The sequence below is a fragment of the Carex rostrata genome, chromosome 21 (assembly GCF_964058835.1).
Source record: "Carex rostrata chromosome 21, lpCarRost1.2, whole genome shotgun sequence".
NCBI classification, from domain to species: domain Eukaryota; kingdom Viridiplantae; phylum Streptophyta; class Magnoliopsida; order Poales; family Cyperaceae; genus Carex; species Carex rostrata.
The window spans coordinates 2,464,046-2,490,144 of record NC_135938.1 but is presented as its reverse complement, the minus strand read 5'-3'; the positions used below and the strand labels follow the sequence as shown (position 1 = coordinate 2,490,144).

Below are 26,099 nucleotides of genomic sequence, written 5' to 3'. Positions count from 1 at the left end.
TTAATTCATAACATTAAAACAAATAAAATTTCAAAATATGTCATTACATTGATACAAATTTGAAAAAAATGACATTTCTGCAGAATTATTCAGCGGAACTGCAACCCACTTCCGCTGAATAATCTAACAGAAATAGTTTTTTTTTTTTTTCAACAGTTAATTCAACCCATTTATAGAGAATATATATAACTAGGAAGCAAATATGTGAATAATCCAGCGAAATTAGGTTTATGCAATTTCACTGGATTATCCAGCACAAATGACATTTATTGGAATTTTCATGAATGTGAGGATATATTTAGAATTTTTTTTAATGTTTCTTTTATATTATGAATAAAAATTTCAGTATTCGACAGCTTAAGCATTTTGCAAGTATTATTTCTTTGTGTGTTTATTGGACAGGTTTTCATTGTACGGGCCAGATATTGTTTGTTTATTATACCATGTTAGCAGACTTAATTGTTATATTGACAACGCAATAACAGATGGAGCCAACTGTACTAAGTATAATAGGTCAGAATATTTGATAGAACTAAAAAAAATTGAATAAAAAACAATAGTCGTGAGTTGCTCATGGCGAACAACATTCTCTCATCAATTTTCAATCTTTTCACTAAAATTATATCCTTTGCTCTTCACTGCGAACAAAATAAAATTGTTTTAATATATAAATTATAGGGAGAATTTCATATATACCCCTCAAAAACTTCAAAATTACGTATTTTCCCCTCTAAATTTTAAAATTATGTATTTCCCCTTTAAACTTCAAAAACTCACAAATTTACCCATTTTATTGTCTTTTATATTCAAACTCATTCTAAATTTTTAAAATACCCAATTTACCCTTTATTAAAAGCATATCAAGCCCATCAAACTCAAATTTAAATCTAAAGGGTTCCCTACCGTTCGATCCGCGTGCTTCGCATTAAGATTTGTGCGTAGTGCTTCAATATTCGTAATGATCTAGCTTTCACGGATCTTAAAGCAATCCCGATACTCGTTCATCACATTAAGATCTGTGCACGTCACTTCAATATGCATGCATGTTCACAGATTCGTGCTGATCTTGCGTGCGCATATCTAAAAGCAGTTTGGACGGTAGAGGAACTGTTCAGATTCAAATTTGAGTTTGATGGGCTTTATATGCTTTTAATAAAGGGTAAAATGGGTATTTTATAAATTTAGAATGAGTTTTAATATAAAAGACAATAAAATGGATAAATTGTGAGTTTTTGAAGTTTAGAGGGGTAAATATGTAATTTGAAACTTTAGAGGGGAAATATATAATTTTGAAGTTTCTGAGGGGTATACGTGAAATTCCCCCTAAATAATATAACACTGCCCATGCCAGCTTGGTGACGTGGACAATGTAACAACTAGAACCCTTTACTACACCCGGGGCCCACATGCCATTCTAATAATGGAAAAATAGCTTGGCGTCTCCGGTATCCGATTCCATTTGCAAAAAGTTTTGAATGATCCTGGATTACCTAGTTATTATCAAAATAAAGCCTCTTTTTTAGCTAAAGAAAGGTGTGCTGAACTCCTGAAAATACGCCAGGTTTACCCAAAATACAGTAAACTTCTTTCTTCATTCATTCATTCCTTCACTCGTCTTCCGACCAATTCGCCAAATTCATCGGAATAAAAAATTATTCCCTTTTGTCGTTATACCCAATTCTCTCCTCTCGTTCCCTTTCAATTCGATTCCAATGGCGGCAGTTTCTGACAACCCCACCTCAGAAAACTTGCCCGAGTCGTCAGCACCGTCGGACCTAGAGAAGGGATCCGACGCCACGCCGACAAACACTGCCACTGGAGAAGGCAGTGGAGATGCGGCGGTGACGGCCGTTGTGAGGCGGTGGAGAAGGGAGGATATGTTAGACAAGGCCACACTGCTGCTCCGAGCTGCCACGTGGCTGTTCTCTGTGATATCGTTTATGGTCATGGCTTCCAATAAGCATGGTGATTGGATGGAATTTGGCAACTACGAAGAGTATAGGTGGGTTTATTGTTGATTAGACAAATCAAATATTGTACATTTCAAATAAATTGACCTCTTTTTCTTGGGAATTGACATTGATGATTTTATCTTTTCAATTCATCTTGGAAAATTGTTTTGTAGGTATATAGTTGCTATTGGAGTGTTGGCATTTCTTTACTCAATGGCACAAGTGGTGAGGCATGTACACTGCCTTAGTGGCGGCCATGACCTGATTCCAGTTCGTTATGGTGGAATTGTCGACTTTGCCGGTGATCAGGTCATATTTGCTTTTAGAAAATGTTCTAAACAAATAAAATTCAATTAAATCTTAATACACATAACTAAAATTTTAAAATCATAGAGCGGCTTAGCTACCTTTTGAATGGCTTTAGATCCGCCACTGGATAGTGTGCATGCCCCTTTTCATGCCTTAACATTATTATTATCACTTTTCTATACAAAACTTGTATACACATATATTTATGTTTTTTCTTTTGGTTAGAAGTTATACAAACATCAAACTAACAGATGAATTTCTCAGGTAACGGCATACCTGCTGATGTCTTCATTGTCGGCCGCAATTCCAATTACAAATCGAATGCGCGAGGGAGTAGACAACATGTTTACCGACTCCTCGTCTGCTTCTATAAGCTTGGCCTTCTTTGCATTTGTTGCGCTTGCCTTGTCATCACTAATATCTGGTTTTAAGCTGTGTAAACAACAATACATATGAGCGCTCATGTTTGTTTCCCGTAATCAACTATTATTTCATTTTACGATTGTTTGATAGTGATTTCTTTTTTTTTGCATTTAGTTTGTGTTGTGCAGTTGGGTTGGAAGGAAATTGTACATCTAGTGAAGATTTTTGTATTATAAATGAAATAAAATAGGAATGTGAGCAATCAGTTAAGCTATTTTGATTGCTCTTTTTGGAAAAAAGTTATGTTCTTTGGTGAAACACAGTTCCAGAGTTCTTGTCTATTTTATTCTAGCTAGAAGGCCCAAAAGAAATAATAACAAAGACAAGCACCTTCCCTTATATGGGCTTTGGCCCAGTAAATTGACAGAAGAGGATGGTGTTGAGATCTCTTTAATAGATAGTGGCCCATCAAATATGGAGGAAGAGAATGAGAGCCAAGAAGATATTATATTAGCTTACCTTTTAGGCCTGTACCTTTCAATATGCACTTTTTCAACGGATTGATTGATGTGGGACCCACAAGCACTATCTCTTTCTTAAAATACTTTCTCTCCTTTTCCTAGGGGCCGACTTTTTCACAGGAATTACATGAAAAAACCATTTGCTAAACCGAACCGGATAAGAACGAAACTGAATATTTTGACTTTCCTAAATTACCCCTACTCTACCCCTTAAATTAACTGGCTTTTCAACCTCAATCTCCGTCATATTTATCTTAACCGAAGGGTATTGTCAGAACTCTTAATTCTATAGATAAGCATCAGCATATCTAGCTCACCATCCAATTCAAGCTCAACCAAGTATCACAGTGTCAACAAGCAATTTGATCCAGTGCCAATGGAGGTAATTTCTGGGAGAAGAGTGTCTGGTCTGAATCCATACGCTGCGCCGTTCGTACCGGTTGCGTACCGGGCCGTGGAGGATTACTCGCCGGAGTGGTGGCAGCTGATGGAGACTACTCCCTGGTTTCGCGATTACTGGTTCAGCGAGTGTTTCATCGATCCTGAAATTGTAGATAATTACGAAAATACCCTTCCTGACGACATCGATTCCTTGTTCTACCCTTCGCACCGTTAGCCTCTCTTCCACCCCTATTTCACTTTTTTTTTTCTTTTATTTATTCACAATTTTTAGAGAAATTTCTTGTTTTGGTTTGGATGTAGAAGAGGAGAAAGAGAGCAGGGAAAAGAAAGATAAGACTGGAGAGGAGATGGTGTTGTGGGGACTGGAGAAATGGAGGCAATCACGCGGCTTGGCCGAGGTGCCGAGATACCTAGAGAAAGCGCCGAAATTTGTGAACCATAGGATTAGCCCAAGGACGATCAATCAGCCCAAGTGAAGAGAAAGAAAGAAACCCTTTCAGTGTAGCTTCTAATTTCTTACATGTAATTTGCTATTTTCTAATTCTGTTTGAAAGAATGTTAGATGTAGTTTGTTTCGGAGCATGTAAATTTTTGTAAAATTTCAAATAAAGTAAGAGACTAGGTAAACTATTATATTGCTTTAGCCTTTATGTGAGTATGTCCTTTTTTCTTTTTTAACATTTTTACAATTGGTTGGGTCTCAACTCTCAAGAAAGAAAAAATGCCATGAAAATGAAAATGGGAGAAAATAGAATTTCCCAGTATGAGGTGTCAATTAATATTTAAATCTCCAAATAAATGCCAATAGAAACTTTGTATTTAGGTCCTTGTTCTTTTATATTTGTTGGATGCAAGGAGAGCAAATACAACTGCTCAGGTCTTGGAATCAAAACTAAACGGAGAGATGGAAACAATCTTTATGCCTTGCTAGATATGGGATATTACTAGGGTGTAAACGGATCGGATATTATCCGATTTTGTCCGGATCTGTATTTGAAAAATTATCTAAATTAAATTATCTGATCTGTATCTGAGACTCCGTATTTGTATCTTGAAAATTATAATGGATAAGTATACGGAAAGACTTTTTAACTATTTGTATTTGACTGTTTACAACTATTCGTATTCAACTATTTACGCTCTTAAATCACAACCAATGTACTATGTGTTATTAAATTGCATATAGTTATATATTTTAATGAACAATATAACACTATAACATTAGAGTTAGGCTGGGGTGCTATGGATAACATAGAGGCCTCTATGCTACGGCTCAATATTCGAGTTTTCAAAATCCAAACGGTCGATCCGAACCGTTCATCTTATTCTCCATATTAATATCTGCTTGGAGACCAAATTTTACATTTTTCTGAATTTTTTTACTATTTATTAAGTATTTTACAAAATTGTTGATCCAACGGTGGCTGCACAAAACAGTAAAACCGTTGGATTAGCGATTTTCAAAGTGGCTTAATAAATAGTAAAAAAATTCAGAAAATTATAAAATTTGGTCTCCAAGCAGATATTAATATGGAGAATAAGATGAACGGTTCGGATCGACCGTTTGGATTTTGAAAACTTAATTATTGAGCCGTAGCACGGGAGGCCACTATGCTATCCATAGCACCCCAGCCTAACTCATAACATTATTAGTAACTAATATTTTAATAATATAATAGATGTTTTGTGATCAATAAACTAATTATGAAAAGTATCCGTATCTGTTCGATATCCGATCCGTATCTGTAATGTTTAATATCCGATCCGTATTCATATCTGTATCCGAGACTATCCTTATTCGTATCCGTATTTAAAAATTATAACGAATAAGCTTACAGTTTAAGCACTATTTACACCCTAGATATTACATTGGTCAGAGTTCCTTGCGAATTTGAAATACCCTTTTGTCTGATCCTGATATGATAAAATTTACAAGTATTTATTCTATTTTATATTCTATTTTTTACACTATAAAACATTGGTTACAAAAATACAGGGTTTGCAATGTCGACAAGGCATAAGAAATAAACGAAAAAATCACACTATGTGTACTTGTGCTCGTATATATTTACAACAAATCCTAGTAATAAGAAGAAAAAAGAAAAGAAAAAAATAAATAAAGAAATCCCTCCTTTCTGGATAAATATATGCAATCTTCCTGATCACATTCTAACCAGTTCAATCAAGAAAATGCTCCATGAGCATGTCTTCTCTAGGTTCATTTTTAGCTCTTGCAACAAGATTCTGGTAACTCGAGTTCATCGAAGAATCATACCCCGGAAAATAACCTGTCGGGCCCTGCAACATCTCCAGTGTAACAGGTGCTTGATTTCCTTGTACATTTGGTCTTGCATTAAAAACCGGGTTGGCCATGAGGTGATTAGTGAACCCGCTTATAGCAGCTGATCTGATAGCCATTGTATTGTTTAAATTGTTTGGTACAGGTCTGTTTATGTTTTGGGACCCGTTACCACGACCGGTAGGGACTTCGTGATTGTGTTTCCCTTCGTATGTAGTGATCACAGCCCTTGGATCTTGTGACGACCTTTCGACGTGTTTTCTGACGGGACACCCTACAGTTGTGCACTTGTAGTAGCTCCTGAGTTGCAACAAAACAGGTACAAAAATAAGTGTTAAATCAAAATATTACACAGCATTTACTTGGAACTAATAAAATTGTACAAACACAAGCAACAGAGAAAAAAAATGCCTTAAATAGTTAAATCAGAATTAGAGGAATGCCAAGAAAATTGTCAGTAATCAGAGCTCAAGATTAACAATTGAGCTATACCTTTAAATTAATTGCCATTGGGCAGAAAAAAATAATAAGTTCTACTTCTACCTCATAAAATTGTACAAATTGAAAAATCAAGAATTTTAGATATGCATTTACCTAGGATTGGAATTGCCCTTTACAACCTTCTGCCCGTATTTTCTCCACCGGTAACCATCATCGAGTATATCAATCTCGCTCAATGTTTGAACCACAACTCTCGGTTCCTTCACTGGTTGTCTCCCCGAACCAGAGCTTCCTTCGTTTTCACCTTCTTCTTTCCTAATGGCATAGCAAATTAAATAAGTCTCTATTCCATCTTAACACAGATAACCACAAAAGAGAAAGGGGAAACAAAGAACAAAGAAAGCAGAACTGGGTTTAGTATAATTATTTCATTTTGTTGGTTCTTGTATTATTCAATTGTTACATTTTTTTACCAGCTAGTAATTTCTTGCCACAAGTACCTATTGAAAAACCAGCATGCAGTTGAAGCTGGTTAATTGGTACCGAATAATATAATTAAAATAATTACCAGCGCTTTGCGTGGGGTTCCTCCTCAAGTTCATCCTCCTGACATGCAGTATTCCTCTGAGAGCCCGTGTCGGCATCATCATCTCCGAAAGTTACTGATGAATTCTCAGGTGTTGCAACCAAATCGAGTGTTTTTGATTCATTTAATAGATACTGAGATGTTGAATTAGAGTTTCTTCTCGTGGCCACCGGCAATGGATGATTGTGGCTTCCTTTATATACTATTTTAGTGGTCTCTCCTTGTTCATTTTTTTCAACCTTCTTCTTTGTTGGGCAGTTCTTGTAAGTGCACTTGTAGTAACTCCTCGGGTTCTCACTTCCCTTTACATGTTTCTGGCCATATTTTCTCCAACTGTATCCATCTTCTGATTTCTTCTGTTCTTTTATTAGGTCATTTGATTCTTGATTGGTTTCGATTGGATTTGATTTTACCTCAGCAGAGATCTCAGTTGAGTTGCTCTTCGCCGCTTCTTCTCCCTGTATAAATACAGAGAATATTGTTTTTATTGCAACATAAAATTCAGATAAAAATTAAGATATTATGTGAAATATTACATCAAATAAAAAGTTATTGAAGTAATTACTTGGGAGATTTGGGGATTTGTGTTGCCTGGGAATGAGAAATCAGAAGAGGCTCTGTTTTCCTGTTTTACTCCTTGTGTAGAATTATTAGAACTCTGTCCCCAGTTGAAAGCCTTCCCTGGAAAAGCACCAGTTGTTGGAGATGGCAGTATCTATTTATATATTATGATTAAAAAAAAAAGTTCTTAAATAGTTATCACACATGACAGGTGAAGTGCTAAACTCATAATTTGGTATACCCACAAAAAAAAGAAAAAAAAGAAGCAAAGCTAGAAAATCAATCAAAAGGGGATGAACTTACATGAGAAGAAGAGAGCAAAACAGGGGAGTCTAACAACTCAGTTGGGGTGAGGCCACCCGAGATGGCAAGGAAGGAAGAAGGAGAGAAAGGAGAAGGAGAGAGAGGCAGAGAAGGAGGAGAAATGGACTTGAATTTCGGCACGCCACCTCGGCGACTAAGCAGAGATTTCGGTTGGTTGTCAGCTTGAAAGTCATCTGAGCTAACTCCGGCGAGGAGTTCAGAGAATGACGTGGCGAAAGAGGAGGAGGAGAAGAAGTTTGGTTGATGGTTTTCTTCTGTGTTTCCTCTCGAATTGGCCATTAGAGAGAGATTTGGATTGGAGAAAGAAAAAAAACAGAGCAAGGGAGGTAGGGAAGAAGGAGAGCTAGGGAAGTTCGGACAAGTGGCCAAGTGATAGATATTTCGAGTTAAAAAATATTTTGTGTTTTTTTGTGGCGGTTCAGATGCTTGATTTTGTGTGACATCTCTGACATTTTGGAGAAAAGTAGAATTGTAGTGACAGGTGTTCAAATGGTTGGTTCGGTTGAAAACGAAGTAAAATAGTCAAATCGAATTTTATTTTGGTTTTTTTAAGTAAAACCAAACCAATCAAACCTATCAACCGATTAAGAACCGAACATAATGAACCGAACTAAATTTCGGTTTGTTCAGTTCAAACTGAAGTACGGCCCATGATCTCGAAAATCATTTCAAGATTGATAAAATACAAAAGATAGAACCACTGTTGATATCATTATTAATGAATAATATTCATTTTATAAATACACATATCAAAACCGAACCGATTCATTTTCAAAGTTGAATCATTATAAATCAGTCGGTTCGGTTTCATCTGTTTTAAGAAATCTAAATCGAACCGATCCATTTAAACCAAAATAATTTACAAATTCAACCGAACCGGTCAAACAACCTATCCATTTAAACCGTAATTTTCCGGTTCGGTTAAAAATCAAATAAACCGAACCGTTTGAAAACCCCTAATTGTAGTGGTTAACTTATTCTAGATTTATGTGACATTGCATGATACACCAATAATTATACTATTTAAGCCACAGAAGGCCAGAGAAGTATGGGTGAGGATTATTTTTATTTTTTTGATTGAGGAGAGGATTACTGACACCTTGTGTTTGACTGGTGGGAGTGCGTCAGGGCGGCTGATAACAGCGCGGGAGAGGAGAATAAGCTACGCGTACCCCCTACTTTGAACTCCAATTTACACTTTGGCACCAAAAGAGGAGAAAAGGAGGAAATTATATAAAAAAGCAACATTAATTTTATATTTTAATTATGCTTCATATTTTAATCTTTATTTTTAAAGTCTGAACAATCTATCTGAATCACTCAATATAGTATTTATATTGAAATGTATTTGGAGACCAAATTTATTTTTTGGAACCTTTTTCTAATTTTTAAATATATACAAAATTGTTGTTTTTAGATGATTATAAACCATCCACAATAGTGATTTTATACCAACCTAAATATATATATATATATATATATATATATATATATATATATATATAGGACTTGGCTACGGTGCTATGGGTAGCTAAGAGGCCTCCCGTGCTACGGCTCAATATTCGACTTTTTAAAATTCTAACAGTTGATCCGAACCGTTCATCTTGTTCTCCATATTAATATGTACTTGGAGACCAAATTTTACATTTTTTGGAAATTTTTTACTATTTTTTTAGATTTATTGAAAATCGCTGTTTTTCAGACAAATCTGGACCCTAAAAAACAGCGATATTCAATAAATCTAAAAAAATAGTAAAAATTTTCCAAAAAATGTAAAATTTGGTCTCCAAACACATATTAATATGGAGAACAAGATGAACGGTTCGGATCGACCGTTAGAATTTTGAAAAGTCAAATATTGAGCCGTAGCACGGGAGGCCTCTTAGCTACCCATAGCATATTAGCCAAATCCTATATATATATATATATATATAAATTTTGGTCTCCAAGCACATTGTAATATGGAGATCATATTGAGCAGTTTCGATTAATTATTTTGATTTTAAAAACGTAGATAAGAATGTGGAGCATGATTAAAACACAAAACTAATAGTACATTTTAACCCTACTCTTATAAAAAATTACACACTGCCTTAGGAGCATAAATTACAATATATTAAAAATGATATTGAATATTGCAGGACCGATTTTTGTAAAGGTTAATAACCTGAATAATAAATAGTTTTGTAAGTTTAACAAGTTTCATTTATTATGATAGTAAGTTCACATTTATTTTAATAAAAGATTTATGAAGTAAGAAGTAGACAAAAAAATAATTGTGTTCACCGTTGCAGCTAAAAAGATTAAAAAAAATATTTATTATTAATTAGGTATTTGATCAATAAACTTTCTTTTGTTAGCAAATAAAATAATAAATTCAAAATTGTAAATGCTATACTTGTTTTTACGGAGCATCACTTGATTAACATCAACTAATAATTTCGACTATTTAAGCATTTCAAATTAAATTTTTTTTAATTGTTGTACCATCTGTAAGTTTTTTTCTTAAAATGATAGGTACAACGAACTTGGGTAGCAAACAAATTGAAGCATCCAAAATGATTGAACCACTTGATATATCTCCAAATCATAGTAGCTTTCAATGGAATAAGTTAGAATAAAATTTTCTCTTCTTTCTCTTTTTGATAATATCTTTTGTTCAATTTGTTCCTTAGTTAAATGATAAATTGATGTTATTCTTACTAAAATCTAAAAATTGTGTTGTAATTTATTAAAGTATGATAACAAATCAATTTCATCAAATTTAATTAACATGTTTATTATTCAGGAGTAACAATCAATAACTATTTAGATGATGAGTGGAAATGTTTTCCACGTGAATTAAAATTTAAACAACAAAAATGGACCTTGATTGGATTTTAAAAATAAACCATATTCAATTTAAAAAAAAAAAAACAATCTCGTCCATTATAATTATAAAAGACAAAAAAATATTCTCTAAAATTAGCAAAAAATATTTCCTCTCTCAATTTATTTCTCACCTTTCATATTATTTTTCTAGTGGAGTAAAACTGGGTGTTCTTAAGTTCACAAAGCATCTTGGTAAACTCAAAATCTAAAACCCATCAAATTAGTTTCAAACGACAAATATGAACCATTGAAACCGGCATATCTTACGAGTGATGCGTCTACATGTGAAAATATTTAATTTTAAAATTAATTTTGCATAGAGTGAAGTGGTAAAAAAAGTTCAAAAAATGAATGCATTAAAATTAATTTATTAACATTCTAATTTTGACCGCTTGACTTTATACTAAATTAATTTGAATGTTTAAATTTTTCATATGCAGACGGATCACTCGTAAGGTAGACGGGTTTCAACTGTTCGAATTATTCATTTGAAACTGATTCGATGAATTTTAAGCTTTGATTTCTCCAAAAAACATGTGAACTTCAGAACACTCTAGTTCTACTACTCTTTCTAGTGTTCTCGTGCGTCGTCAGTTTATCTGGCTAGGTGCAAATAGGAGTGACATAGCAGCCTAAACCCATAGGTATTGTTTGTAATAATTATTGCTATCCCGTCGCTAAACGATGTGACACTCGATCTTACCTCATTTCTCCGGCGATGTATCAAAATATTCTGTTAAGATTTTCTCAATAAAACCATGTCATAAATCACTTATTGTGGGCCCAATCATCACTGAAGATCAATAACAATATTCTTTGCTGTATGGAATATGTCACATAAAATCCTAAACTATGATTCTTGGATGAGAAGGATCACCTTAATATAAACAGTCGTGTAGAAGCTTCCAAGGGCGCTTGTGTCTTTTCCAGTTTGGATGCCTTGCGTTGCAAGGCAGGAGACATGCAAGTATGCAACGCGACAAACACGAGTTAATGAGGTATTGATTGTTGACTTGTATATAATTGTTGATTAACAAACTTTTGGAATTTAACATGTCAACGAACGATTATGATTTCGATTTCGATTTCAATTTCAATTTGGAGGAATGTGCTGCATGGTGCTGTCGGTGTAAACGGTTATGGATATTCGCTTTCTATTCGGAGATTATTATTTAAATTAAGATTAAACGAATACATATAATGATATATATTTTTTGAATATAGATAATTTTATCAAAATAAATATCCGTATCTACAATTATTCGGATTCAAAATTACTTCTAAACGGCTCCTACTTGCTGCTCCGGATAGAACATAGGCGGATCTAAAACCAATTAAAAGGTAGCTAAGTCACCCCTATGATTTTAAAATATTAGTTATATACACTAAGATTTAATTAAATTTTATTTTTTTGAAACACTTTTTATAGCCCCTTCATAAATGATCACATGTTCACTTTAGTCTAGTGGTAAGAATTTATGTAGTATTGAAAAGAGGTTGAGTTCAATTCCTACTAGCTACAATTTTTGTATTTTAATTTTTAGTCCCCCTATCAAGATTTTCTAGTTCCGCCCCTGAGAATGTAGTATGTTTTAAGTTTCTGTTAAATTAGTTTTAGCCATTGTTTGAAGACAAATAAGACACTCATTTGTATCTTAAAGCGTATAAATCAATTATCCGATAATTATTCGTTTCGTATCCGTATTTGTAAATTATTCGCTATGTATCCGTATCCATTTAAAGCAGATTTAGTTTTAAATTTTGATATTTATTTACTATCTGTATCTATATTCGTATCCGTATCCGCTCATTAAAAGATGAGTACAGATATGATATTAGCATTATCCGCTCGGAATCCGCTCTGATTAATTACACCCCTACATGTGCAGCCTTCCCATTGGGTATGTATTCGTGCAATTTAAATCATGGATGACTGGTCATGTGACGTCTCAAGAATACTTTGTAATTTTTTTTATTAATATTTGAATATCTTTTTGAAGATAGCGGCAATAAAAAAAAAGAATAATATCAATTAATTTACGCGGAATTTGATTGTTGACTTTTTTTCAATATTATTTTAAATTTTCAGCCATTTCAGGTGTTCTTCAGATATATATTGAGGATATAAATTTGTTGACAACTTAACAGATAATTTTAATAATTGTGATAATATTTAATTAAAATATTTTTTAAAACTTTAAAATACTATTAGTCTCGTGAATTAATTGTGCGTTACAATTTAACTATACAATTTGAGTAAAATCAATATTCCATAAATAAAATGTTCAATAAGAAATTTTACAAATTTTAAATTATTTAATAAACAATAATATTTATATTTATATCAAGTTCTATCATTTTTTCATGTGTACAATACTCATAGTATAATTGTGTATATATCACAAAAGTTGAATTTTAAAGCTTTAATTTATTTATGAAGGGTTTTAAAGATTGTTCAACTTAAATTATTGCTAGTAAATTGCGACACACCATTTATTAATTATCTACTTTTTACAGTGAAAGTTCGTGCATAAAATATGAAAATTTGTTTCGTGAAGGATTTTCTCCTCCTTTTCTTTGCAATTCAATTAAATTAATTCGAATTTTCAAATTTCGCAGGTAGTACCAGTGTTTTAAAATGCGGTTTTGTTCATGCATGCGGAAGGCCACTGCATACCGCATATGCGGTATGCGGACGCATATGCGGATTTTCATGTGGATTTTAAAATAAAAATCCACGTATATATATAGAGAGAGAGAGTGTGTGACTAATGTGCATTTGTATGCATACGGTCCAAATTTAAAATTTCAAAATCCAAAATGTCGATCCAAACCGTTCATCTTGTTCTCCATATTAATATGTGCTTGGAGACCAAATTTTATATTTTTCTGAATTTTTTTACTATTTATTAAGCCACTTTGAAAATTGCTGATCCAACGGTGGCTGCTGATCCGCATGGGAGGACTGCATGGCCGCATATTCGGACCGCATGGCCGCATTTTAATCCGCATATGCATTTTTTTATTCCGCATGGCCGCATATTCGGACCGCATATGCGGCCGCATGCTCAAAACCGCAGGGGATGACTGCATGGCCGTTCTGAGCACGGCTGCCGACCGCATTTTAAAACACTGGGTAGTACTACTTGAAGGAATTAATTAGTTGACATAATTGATGTTTTTGTGAAATTTGGAGTATAAAATGTTTTAGAATGACACACCCAATGAAAATTGCAAGTAAAAGCCAAAGTTAGTTGAGGCTTATACAATTTTTTATGATTATTTTTATTTTTTAAAAATTAGAGGTTAAGTTACTCAACTATTTAATATTCAAAATAATTTTTTTTTCAAAAAAAAAAATTCTTATTTTAATTTCGAACCTATTTAATTTCTAAGATTCGATCATTTTGAAGTCACAATCTTTTTAGTATTGCAATTTTATTTACGTATTAGTAATTTAAAAAAAAAAAAGATGATGATCGATTTGAAATCCTCTGTTAGGCATCAATTAAATGCCATTTTACAAGTGATGTATATACATACATTATGCTAAGCATGTGATATATATTTAAGAGTGAGTCTATGGTACTATGCATATCACGGGTTGTTACCGTGCTACGGCTCTATATTCGAGTTTTCAAATCCTAACGGTCGATCCGAACCGTTCATCTTGTTCTCCATATTAATATGTGTTTGGAGACCAAATTTTACATTTTTTGAAATTTTTTTACTATTTTTTTAGTTATTTAGAAAATCACTTGATCTGAAAATTCTGGACCATCCAAAAACAGTAATTTTCAATAAATCTAAAAAAATAGTAAAAACATTTCAAAAAATGTAAAATTTGGTCTTCAAATACATATTAATATGGGGAACAAGATGAACGGTTCAGATCGACCATTAGGATTTGAAAACTCGAATATAGAGCCGTAGCACGGTGCCAAATCATAATATGCATAGTACGATAGACTCACTCTATATTTAATATCTAATCCTATATATTACTCATTTGAATATACCCAACTTTATATATAAAAGCTAAACTAAACAAGTGTCTTTTTTTAGTAACAAATAAGAGACTAAACATGCTGTTTTCATTTTGTTAATTGACAACTTTTTTTATTTAATTTGTCAATTTCAGCATGTGACATGTTTGAGCAATGAAAGACATGTGACATGTCATTAATCATGTTATTAAGCATGCCATGTGGTAATTAATGTTTTACCTGACTATCATTAATGTCAATGTAGGAAAAACTTGTAGCTCGCGGATTGCTTAAATGCTAACTCTTTGCAGAAACTGCGAAATTGTGAGTAGAAATTGAAATCTCAATTTTTAAATAATCAATAATTAATTCTAGAACTTTCTTCCTTATCAACTGTGCTACTTCTCTTTACTCAAAATAATTGACCTCCTCAAACTTGACTCGAAATACCTCAATATATACACAATTGTGTAGTTGAATTTAGAGTATTAATTAGCAAGCTAATACAATATAATACAAGATAATATGCTATTTTTAGGTATAAATAAAATTTTCTTCGAATTTATTTTATTATAAATTTGCAAAAATATTGGTAGTATTATAAATATAATCTACAAGATTGATTTCTTTTTTTTACCTAAATCAGGTTATTGGTAGATGATATATATATGTTGTGTATATTTGTCATATAAATCACATATTAATAGTATATAAAAGTTTGATGAGCTTAAGACCATTAATTAATTAATTAATTCTATTCTACTCATCATTATCATAAATAGTTGGAGGTGGTTTGCTTGCCAGACATACCTCCTCTTAAGATGCACCTAATTAATGTTTTGGTAGTTGAGATAACCCCATATACTTTAAATTTTGTTCAAGATCCAGACGCAACTCAAGGAGATGAGAACAATTTTGGTTTGGTAGGGGACTCTACCACCTACTCAATCTAACTCTAGTCTCAGCAATTTCTGACAATTAGGTGTCATTTTTCAATAAAAAAATGTGATACATGCGTATAATTTGGGCAGGTAGGTAGCTTATCAACAAACACTACAACAATGTGTCATTATCTAGAGAGTGAAAGTGGTTTTGTCGATAGTATTGTCACCGATACTTCTATTGATAATACCGATACATTCATAAATACTTTTTTTTTTCTGTCGGTGTACCATTGTGAATAGTCACTTTTTATCCTCGTAGATATCGATCAATTTTTTTTAGTTAAATATAAGAGTATTATCCAAAAAAAAAAAAAAAAAATTCAAATTCTACCCACTTTGTGTAGGATTTCTAAAATTGTCCAAACCGGTTAAAATCTCACCAGTTTCTCAAATTGGGGCTAGTGAGATTTTAATCAGTTTCAAGAAAAAAAAAACCGGTGAGATGTAATTCCTCTTCTTTTTTTTACAAAACATTCTGTTTTAAATTTTTTGTATTGAAATATTATAAACGTTTAATATATTTCTTTGAAAATAGATGAAATACAATATAATTTGACTTATTAGAAAGGCTGCGATAAATAACCGGATTAATATTTTTCAGGTCGGATTTTTTGCGATAGTAAGAAAAATTAATACATTTCTTTATGTGTTATTGAAAAAAAAAAGAATACTTGAATGTTGAGTTATTAATCCCGATTAAAAAATCACTTTTAAATACAAAAAATATTGTCATTCTTACCTTGTCGGCTTATGGTTCAGTTCATTAGGAGCGAATGCAAGCTTACCTCGGCCCATGCTGGCTCGATCGGCTCATTGCAATAAAAAGATATTTTCTAACTCTTGGTTTATACATGACTTATAATGTCAAATCAACGAAAATCTTTAATCAATGCACAACTCACTATACTAATGAACTGTTAACATGATGGCTCAACTCATGATTGACTCAACTAAATTCAAGCTCCGCATTCAAACTTTGCCTAACTTGACTCAGCTCATTTACAACCTTAATATTCATTACATGAGAAATCCCAACTCTTCTAGATAGCTTTGAAACTAAGTCTACAAAAAGTTGGGATTTCATACCGGTATGCTACAAAGACACAGTGTCCATATATGAGCGAGCCAACACACGATAAAACTCAAGGTCTTCTTAACCTTGAATCATGTGAGAGTAGTATGCCTCGTTTGAACACGAGTGAGGGTTATGATCAGGGTTCACATTTTTCGAGTATTAATGGTTCAACATTTTTATGACATTAAGTACATACAATGCGCCTTATCAAAGAGTGAGTAGATCAACCATTACAAATGAGTACATAAAAGTGTTCGAATTGGAAAAGGAGAAGATAAAAAAAGATCTTTAAAGGTATTGATAGGATCTCACTCACAAGTGATTGAGTACATGTGCTTGATGACATTATATAGATTCCGATTGGAAATTGCAAAAGCGTATTGTTAGTTTCAATGAGCTTGCACCACCCCCATAATGTTGAGATAATTTTGGATGTTATCTTAGAGTCTCTTATTAAATGGGGTATTCAAGATAAAATTGGGGCAATCACTCTAGATAATACATCCAATAATGATAGGGCAATCGTCATTATTGAATGTATTATCTAAGAGTGATTGCCGCAATTTTATCTTGAATACACCACACTTCATAAGCGACTATCTTAGTGTCTCTTATAAATATGGTATTCATGATAAATTTGGGGCAATCACTTTAGATAATACATCCAATAATGATAGGGCAGACGTCATTATTGGATGTATTATCTAAGAGTGATTGTCCCAATTTTATTTTGAATACCCCACTTCATAAGAGACTAAGATAGCATCCGACGTTACCTCATAAGTATTGGATGGTGCAAGCTCATTGAAACTAATAATATGCTTTTGTAATTTCCAATTGAAATCTATATAATGCACTGTCAAGCACATGTACCAATGGTTTGGTTTGAGATCCAACAATCACTTGTTAGTGAGATCCTATCAATATTTTTAAAGACCTTTCTTTAATTATCTTCTCTTTTTCTAATTCAAACACTTTTATGCACTCATTTTTAATGGTTGATCTAATCACTCTTTGATAAAGAGGATTGATGTACTTCATTAAAATGTTGAAGCATTGACATTCGACAAGTGAAAGGTAACTCATGGGTTATGATAATCTTAGCAATTTTTTTTCTAACAGTTCAATTGATCATAACCCACACTCAGGATCAAACAAAGATATACTACTCATACATTTATAGAAGCACAACTTTTGATGTGTCGCTTGAGAGATGTTGTGGGGCCTCCCATCATGGCTTTGTACCTCCGTTTGCAATAGAAACACTCACTTGCACCATCTTCCCTTTTCCCTTCACTTCCGTTTGCACAAAATACTGCCAAACTTCGGACCTTTTTTTCCATTTGCGCTTGGAAGCGCCTCCAAAACTAGGCTCCTCTACAGCTGCTTCGTCTACCATATCTCTTAGTTCGTCACTTAAATCAACACTTTAGTTACCTTCTAGACCGGCTCATCTACATCATTTGTTGCAGGATGAGATTCTATAGGTGAAGACATTCTACAATAACACATGCAACAGAAATTACAAATAGATTAGTAGGATAAAATACCACTTTCTGTTTTTTACATATCAGGATAAAACACACAACAATAAATATATTTTCATTAATCATATAAATCCAATTCAAAGTAGTGATAACCTAAGTACCCAACATCTAGGCCTCTACATCAGTCACATAATTTTTATATGACAAAACTTTGCAAAGCTATTCTGAAATACAGAGAGAAAAAACTATCAAGTGGACTAAACTGTAAAAGAGTTCGCTCTTTTCGAACCCAATAATTATATATTTTACAGTCTCTTTTCCCTGTCACATTCATTTAGCCTGTCACAGTCATCACATTTAAAAGGGCCTCACTGGAATTTCACCTATAAAAAAAAACCACAGCCATCTTAATTTTTTTTTTTTTTTTTTTTGTCGATTGTTTGTATAATACATAATCACACACAAAAATAAATATAGTAATAACTCCAGCAACGTAAGGTCAATATTCGAACTTGTTTGAAAAAAACATAATTAAGAAAAAAAAAATAGATCCGAAGTACTAACCATGTGTGTTTAACCTCGACTTTTCTGTTGAATGAAGAGGAGGATTTCAACTCTGAAGAACCAACGGTCGGAATAGTAAGATAGCAACAGTTGAGCTGGATTCAACAGTTAGGGTTAGTGTTGGGCATTGTGTGAGAGAAACGGCCCTGGGCTGCGCAGGTCGCCGGTGGGATGCGAGAGAATAGCGATGGCGACGGCGACTACCCGGGCGCGCCGCCGCGCGCGGTGGCGCCTGGGTGGCAGGGTTAGGTGGAGAAAGCGAAAGGGAAATTGGAAATCAGAAATCGATGGGGTATTGGGGTGATTCCTCGAATTCAGATCCAGTGCAATACCAAAATAAACTGAGTATAATTAGATCTGAGTCGTCAGTTTTAATCTGCACGAATCATAACGAACTGCTATATCAAAATAAACTGAGTGCAACTCCAATCGCTCGGCTGAGTGTTAATGAGAACTAAGTGTACTCGGTCAGGTACTTGGGAGGAGTCTCTCTTGTTTTCGCGAGTCCGTGAGCGAGGGGATTCGCATCCTCTGAGATATCTCATATTTTGCGTGAGTTTTTGACAAATCTCAACCGTGCAAAGACGTTCTGCGCGAATGATAAAGCTCAAATAATACTGTTACGCAACATATGAGGTATCTCAGAGGATACGCACTCAAGGGAGGGAGATAGAGAGTAATGAATCTTCTTATGGGATTTTTATTTATAGAAATTATTATTAGGTAATCAAAAGAAACAGAAAGAATACCTTCGTTTTTATATTCCATAGATGGTATGAACATAATTTTAACTAAGAATTTCTTATTTTTAGTTTTTGAAGTAATGATTATTTTTTTTGAAATAAAAAGAGTGGAGAATTTATGGAGATGATGATATATATATTGTTATGGGTATTAACACGCGTCACTTCAAAAATTATAACAATACATCATCATCTCCATAAAAAGAGTGGAGAATAAATATAACATGACTCCTTCAGTTTTGGTTAACTAGCTAGGTACATGTATTTAATAATGCTAGTTTTCAAGAAGGACATTTTCTCTTTGTTATAAGCGAACCAGCATCAGTATCTCAGCTGGTACATGTTGATGAAATTTTTTTTTTTTTTTAAAACTTGGAATAGACTTAAAAAAGGCGACAATATTGTAATGAATGTGAAATGGAATAGTTAGTTCAAATTTCAGAAAAAAAATATTAATAAAAGGAGAAAAAAGTACAAAGATGAGATGAAATAACCAAATAAGCATTGTTTCATCTATGTAGCGTAAGTAACTGCATTGTCTCATCTTTTTCATATGTCCCATCTTTCCCATTTGAAGCTATTGTCCCATAAGCAACTGTAATATTTTACCTATGATTATGGAGTCCCATAAAATTTAAGAATTTGTATAAAAATTTAACAATAAATTTGTCATGACTATCCCATCTACAAGCAGGGGCAGACGCATGATTTTTGTCAGGGAGGGGCATAAATCAGATTCAAATAGCTTATCGGGTTCAAACCCATTAGCTTCACAGATTTTATCCAATTAATTTCTTAGAATATTAGTCGATTCAATGCCTTAAAATTTTTTTTTTTTAAATTCACAAAAAGGAGATTCGGATTTATTGAATAATAATATTCTACGCGTTAAACCGAGAATTTCTTGTCATAAATTAGATAGGTGCGTACACTTAATTTCTTGCACAATTGAATCAACGACATGCTATACTCTGTTTTCCACGGTGCAACACCGATGTGAAGTTCTAATAATTATGAACTAGTTTCACACGTTCATCTTTAATGTCTTATCTAAACACTATTTCTTATTCAATCAGCAAGAAGTTTTAGCCATAATCAAGTCATAGACCTCATTTTGTTCATCACAGGGTACCAAAGAAATAACTAAGCTATAATTGACTTATTTTAAGTATTATTTATAACAAAATAAAAAAACAAAAACCATTAGCATTAAGATCTTGAAAATAGTTGATATACAGTACGGTTTGTGCGTCTGTTCAATTTTATAATAAATTTTAGTTATATTTATAAACTTAAGATCTCCAAAACTGATGAATAATATCCATATCTTATCTATATATTTTATATGCTCATAAATTTATTTGTACAAAAGTATTATTACAGCACACATAGGGTTAAACTACTAAATAAGTTTTTTATCACTTTAACATTATAAGTTTTATTTTTTTCTGTCAACTTCAAATTTTGCTCGCATCATTCTTTGGCATTTGGGCAAACTTAAGACCTGTTCGGCTGTCACTGTGTCCGTGGGAAAAAAAAATTCACTTAGAGTGAATTTTTTTTCTACGCACACAGTGTTTCGGTCATTCAAATTGGACCCGAACCCAAGTCCATTCTCGTTCCCGCCTGATAGCCAAACAAGCCCTTAATCACAAAACTCAACATGTGAATTCAAGGAAGGAGGTCATGAAATATACAAATAATCTTTTGACAGTATTTGATTATTTTTCCTTCTTATTTTTTGCCCTCTTTTCGGCTTTTTAACTAGTAAACTGGTTTCCTAAGGTTTATTTTTTCTGCATTACCAATGTGACCTGATATCCCAACCCAATATAGGAGCATATATAATTAGTTTACTGAAATCATTGTCACATAAGTACAAGTGTACAACTTGATTTCATATGAAAGGGTTTAATCAGTTTAAACACTATTTAAATGCCAGTTAGTGGTCAATAAAATAGTTAACGGTTTAATGACCAAGTTCAATTGCATTTTTATTAAAACCTTGATAGGGTGACAATACAAGGATTGATGTACCAAATTCCTCAAAAATGTAATATTTCGGAGGTATGGGCTTTTCTGTAAACTGACAATGTTTGTCATGTTAATTACTCCAATGGAATAAGGGAACAAAAATAGTTCCACAAACATCCTTAAACCCATCAGACAACTCCTTAATTTTCTGCTTGAATTTATCTACCAGATGCTAACACTTTTCCAAAATTTACAAAATGAAATATCCTTCTTTCTTTTATTATAAAACTTCTTCATTAAAAATCAGATAAAAAATTAGTACGAACTACTAGTAAATTCTAAAAAAAAAACAGACATATAAGAAAAAATGATTAGAGACTAAATCCAAAAGGAATTAATGTACATCCAGTGACAGTTACATATACTGATACAATGTCATATCAGAAACACAGTATGCGTGTGACCAACAATTAAATCCAAAGCATAGGAACATTTACAAATATTACATCAATAATACTAAAAAATACTGCTTCCACAAGAACTTCTACCTCTACAAGTTGCTCGTGCCTCCTGATACTATTGTAGCTGCCTCTCTACCTCTACATTTTGTTGTTATTGTTGTTGCCCTGCATCATGACCTTCATGTTGTACCGCTTGCACATGGCTGTTGTCATACTCTCATTCAATCAAGCTCTCCACATTACATATGCTGCACACAACTGTGCCTTGAACTCCTCCAAAACAAGTGGCCTAAATATCTCTAGGTACTGAGTTTCTGATTCAAAGCTGAGAGGGACCTTTTTCAAAATTACATTCTGTTCCTTCTCTTTGTGACAATCCTTTGTAAGATTTCCTTGTACCACTGCTCAAAATTAGAGCGTTTAAACCTCGTGACAGATGTGTTTCTGTTGCCAAAGAAATGATTTCTGCCTCCATTTCACATGCACAGGCAGTTGAACCACTTGTCGCTTTGTGGGATCAGGGCTTGGTGCACTTTATCCAGACCTAAGGCGGCTCAAGTTGAATCTTAATCTCAACCAACTTCTCGCTCTCAACACTGATGCGGTGAATACGGTGGGATCATTCACCGAGTTACTAGGTCTAGATGTTAACAATAACATGTATGCACTGCAGTTTGTGCCTGCTTGGGGCCTAGGCGTGTTGATCATCTTGTACTATTTGCTTAAGCAGAGAGTCCTCTTTAGCAGGGGGCTTCAACTGCTGCTTCTTTTTCCGAATCTGTTTTTTTTTTAAATGCCAATGTCAAGCTTGATACTAATATTTTTCCTTCCTAAGCACATCTAATTCATTGTTTATGATATATATTAGCATAAAAGCATATATACAAAATTAATTTAACTAAAACAATCAATTTGGTGTTTATCAAATAAATTTTTTGTAGTAGTTTATTTACGCAAGTGATGCACCAATCTATTCGTTAAATAATCGCCAATATTGAGCTGCATTCATACCTTTTCCTAGACCACTCATGCTAAATTGAAGCATAGCAATTCTTCTGGTAGCTACTCATGGAATGTTCTCATTTTCTTATATCTGAACAAATAGTAAAAAAGGAATAGCATTAGTAACTTAAAGAGGGACATATTGATCATTCATCAATTTAGGAGAAGAAATACCGGGGATGGTAATAGTATTTGGTCATTGATTCAATTTACGATAGTGAATGATGAGCAAACAGTGATGATAATGTACACAACATCCTTTTACTTAGGTCTGAAAAAGATACACCATCCAAGTTAACTCACAATTTTGAACATTATGTTGTCCAATAGAGTAAACATGCCACAAACTGCTACAAAAATGACATACTATTTACTTAATTGCTTTTTTAACAAGCAAAGCACCATGCAAACTGTGAAATAGATAACCGAGCTGATACCAGCAAGCACTAAAGCCAAAGATTAAATATAAAGAATCCGCAGACTTAGATTGCGAGATGGGTTGGTCTAAAAATAAGTAAATTAGTAAATTACTTTTTGTGACTTACATCTTTAAATAAGTTCAATTGAGTCAACTTCAAAATTATGCAGTGCCAAATAAAACATGAATGAAAATACTTGGATTCACCACTTTACCAAATAAAGCATGCAATGAGTACAACAAATTAGCAATGTTGTTTGCGAAAGGATACAGTTCTACAACATACCGCAAATAACTTTTGCGAAAGGATACACTTTTTTTTAAATTATTATTATTATAGCCCGTAGGCACAGGAAACAATTATTTGTTCCTGGAAAACTATCCAAGTATGTTAGAAAAAAGATCAAACACTAAAAATATATTTTTACCTTCTTGGTATAGATTGTGGATTCAAAGGCACATCTAAACCACATTTGTTGTGCATGACTAGTTTGTGTAAAAATTGTGTTATAAAGACCAAATCTCAATTACATCATAATTTACGACCATTATAACTGGATCTACTTTTGGATTTCCGTGATGGTTTCTAAATTGAAAAGCGAATACTTTTGTCATGTAATTTGGGAGAATATCCAGCACCGAGATTCTAAATCTAAGGTGATGATTTCTGATTTGCAACGATAATTTGTTGCGAAATTTTGAAAAAATAAATATAGTGAAATGGAAAAGGTAGCTCTGTTCTACGAGTACGACCGATCCTGAGACTGATGCATACACGTGATTAAAAAAGAAAACTAATTAATTGAATCATGGAGGATAGAGCGAGGAGCGATTACCTGGACTCTCAGTCGATCGAGAGCGACGACACGAGGTGCTAGAGATTGAATTCACGACCCTAGTTGTTGCTTGGAATTCGCAACTTTGAGATGAGAAAACAGTCGGACAAAAGAAAGCGAACCTATGCGGCGGAGGAAAAGGTGTCCTTTTGTAGGAGAAAAATTAGGGTTTTAGGATCTGTTGAGGCATGGAATGATCCAAACATCTTCCTCCTCGTTACTCGTTAGCATAGTGATAAGATACCTGAATTATATACGAATTATATCCGTTTAATTCTTTTTTGGGTGATGCCGAACCGAACACCGAATTATTCGGTTGACTGCATAGTGACAAGATATCCGAATTATACCCGTCCTGAATTTTTCCAAGAACAATTATTTTTTTTTGTTTTTTATTTTTTTGCTCCCTTGCAGGACTGAGATTTATGATCCGAATAATTCCGAATCATTCCCGAATTATACTCGAATCATGAATTTTTGATCTCGCTGAACCGAACCCGAATAATTTATTTATCACTATGCTCGTTACTCGTTAGTCGTTACGGGGGCAGAGATAATAACGAGTCGCACACGAACCCTTTATTTGGTACGGGCACATATATAAATTTTCATCTAAGCGCGTTATGGATTTGAAAAATCATAAATAAATCCGCTCCGAAAATTTCAAACCCGAGGATTATAGACCGGACGTGTCAACAAGTGTTGTAAATAACAGTATGGTATGTAAAGGGATTACCGTTAAGCGGTTAATATTCAGTCGATTAAAATTATATACACATATTCGTAATTCATTAAAAATAATTAATTTAACTCATCAAATTTATCAATAAACTTATTTTAACTTAATTTTCTTGTTAATAAATAAAGTTTTATAAAATTGTCATTTAGAGAAAATCTAAATAAGACGAGATAAATCATGTAACGGATTAATTGGACAAATCAATCGATTTGACGGACTAAACGATCTAATATATAATAGATCATGGTCCAATAAATGACCGACTAAAAGACCTATGTGTCTTATAATTAATCACCAGAAAATAATTAAATGGAAATAATTAGAAATAATCGAGTGATTAATTACAAAAATTCCACAAATATACCTCTCCATCAATTCTATTTATAATGGTTTGTTTGACCACTGCCACCAACTAAATTTAATCGGTTCTTTAGCACTGTTACAACACATGCAAAACCAAACGAATATATCAAATGTTACCCAAAAAGTTTTTTAAAATACATTTACATTGTGAGTGTTTGTTGATGTTTTTAATCATTTTTTGTCACATTGATAATCCTTTGATCACCAAAACTGGTTGATAATATTCAATATATGCTATTTAAATATTAATATATTTTTTTGCAAAAAATCAACCACAAATAAATTTATATATTTGCCTCATAATCAATTTCTATTTTGATTACGTACTTGTTTTGCTTGAAATTATTTATCTGTTTTTATTTCTGCATCCGTGTATTTCAAAAGGTTGTAAACTTAAAAGCATTTTTTTTTGCGTTGGTTTTGTTTGTAGTAAGTCAAGATCGAAATCAATATGTACAACATAATTTGCAAAGTTTATTACAACACGAAACAAACTTCATGAAGAAATATGGGCTTCATTTAAATTGTTAATGTATATATGAGGAGGATTAAAATGCACCCTCTTTTTGTGCTCCTAACGTGCACCCTCTCCTTGTATTTTCATTTTCAAAGTTTAAATAATTGATTCGAACCTTCCAACGTGTTCTTCATATTAAAATGTGCTTTTTACATTTTTTGGAAATTTTTTACTATTTTTTTAGAATTTTTTATTATAGTAAAAAATTTACAAAAAAATGTAAAATTTGGTCTCCAAGTACATTTTAATATGAAGAACACGTTGGAATTAAGGTTCGAATCGACTATTTGAACTTTAAAAATGAAGATATGAGGGGAGAGTGTACTTTAGGAGGTGCATTTTAACCTTCCTTTATATATAT

The 26,099-nt window shown here is 33.0% G+C and overlaps 3 protein-coding genes and 1 long non-coding RNA gene across 4 annotated transcripts; 2 read left to right on the top strand and 2 right to left on the bottom strand.

Annotated features, from left to right (window-relative positions):
- The first annotated feature begins 1,599 nt into the window (after positions 1–1,599).
- LOC144573203 (CASP-like protein 4B4) lies at positions 1,600–2,886 on the top strand. Its single transcript, XM_078322915.1, has 3 exons — positions 1,600–2,002; positions 2,126–2,261; positions 2,526–2,886. The coding sequence occupies exons 1-3, from the start codon at positions 1,713–1,715 to the stop codon at positions 2,715–2,717; spliced, it is 618 nt and encodes a 205-aa protein (XP_078179041.1). The 5' UTR covers positions 1,600–1,712; the 3' UTR covers positions 2,718–2,886.
- Positions 2,887–3,268: 382 nt separating this feature from the next.
- Positions 3,269–4,180, top strand: LOC144573418 (protein EARLY RESPONSIVE TO DEHYDRATION 15-like). The gene is made up of 2 exons (XM_078323209.1): positions 3,269–3,756; positions 3,848–4,180. The coding sequence occupies exons 1-2, from the start codon at positions 3,522–3,524 to the stop codon at positions 4,021–4,023; spliced, it is 411 nt and encodes a 136-aa protein (XP_078179335.1). The 5' UTR covers positions 3,269–3,521; the 3' UTR covers positions 4,024–4,180.
- Positions 4,181–5,567: 1,387 nt separating this feature from the next.
- LOC144573146 (putative WRKY transcription factor 26) lies at positions 5,568–8,156 on the bottom strand. The gene is made up of 5 exons (XM_078322845.1): positions 7,738–8,156; positions 7,439–7,588; positions 6,856–7,331; positions 6,441–6,602; positions 5,568–6,146 (listed from the first exon to the last, which is right to left on the bottom strand). The coding sequence occupies exons 1-5, from the start codon at positions 8,035–8,037 to the stop codon at positions 5,726–5,728; spliced, it is 1,509 nt and encodes a 502-aa protein (XP_078178971.1). The 5' UTR covers positions 8,038–8,156; the 3' UTR covers positions 5,568–5,725.
- A 13,617-nt stretch (positions 8,157–21,773) lies between these two features.
- Positions 21,774–24,281, bottom strand: LOC144573419 (uncharacterized). Its single transcript, XR_013517961.1, has 3 exons — positions 24,120–24,281; positions 22,875–22,956; positions 21,774–22,641 (listed from the first exon to the last, which is right to left on the bottom strand). It is a non-coding gene; the product is annotated as an uncharacterized LOC144573419 (long non-coding RNA).
- Positions 24,282–26,099: the final 1,818 nt, after the last annotated feature.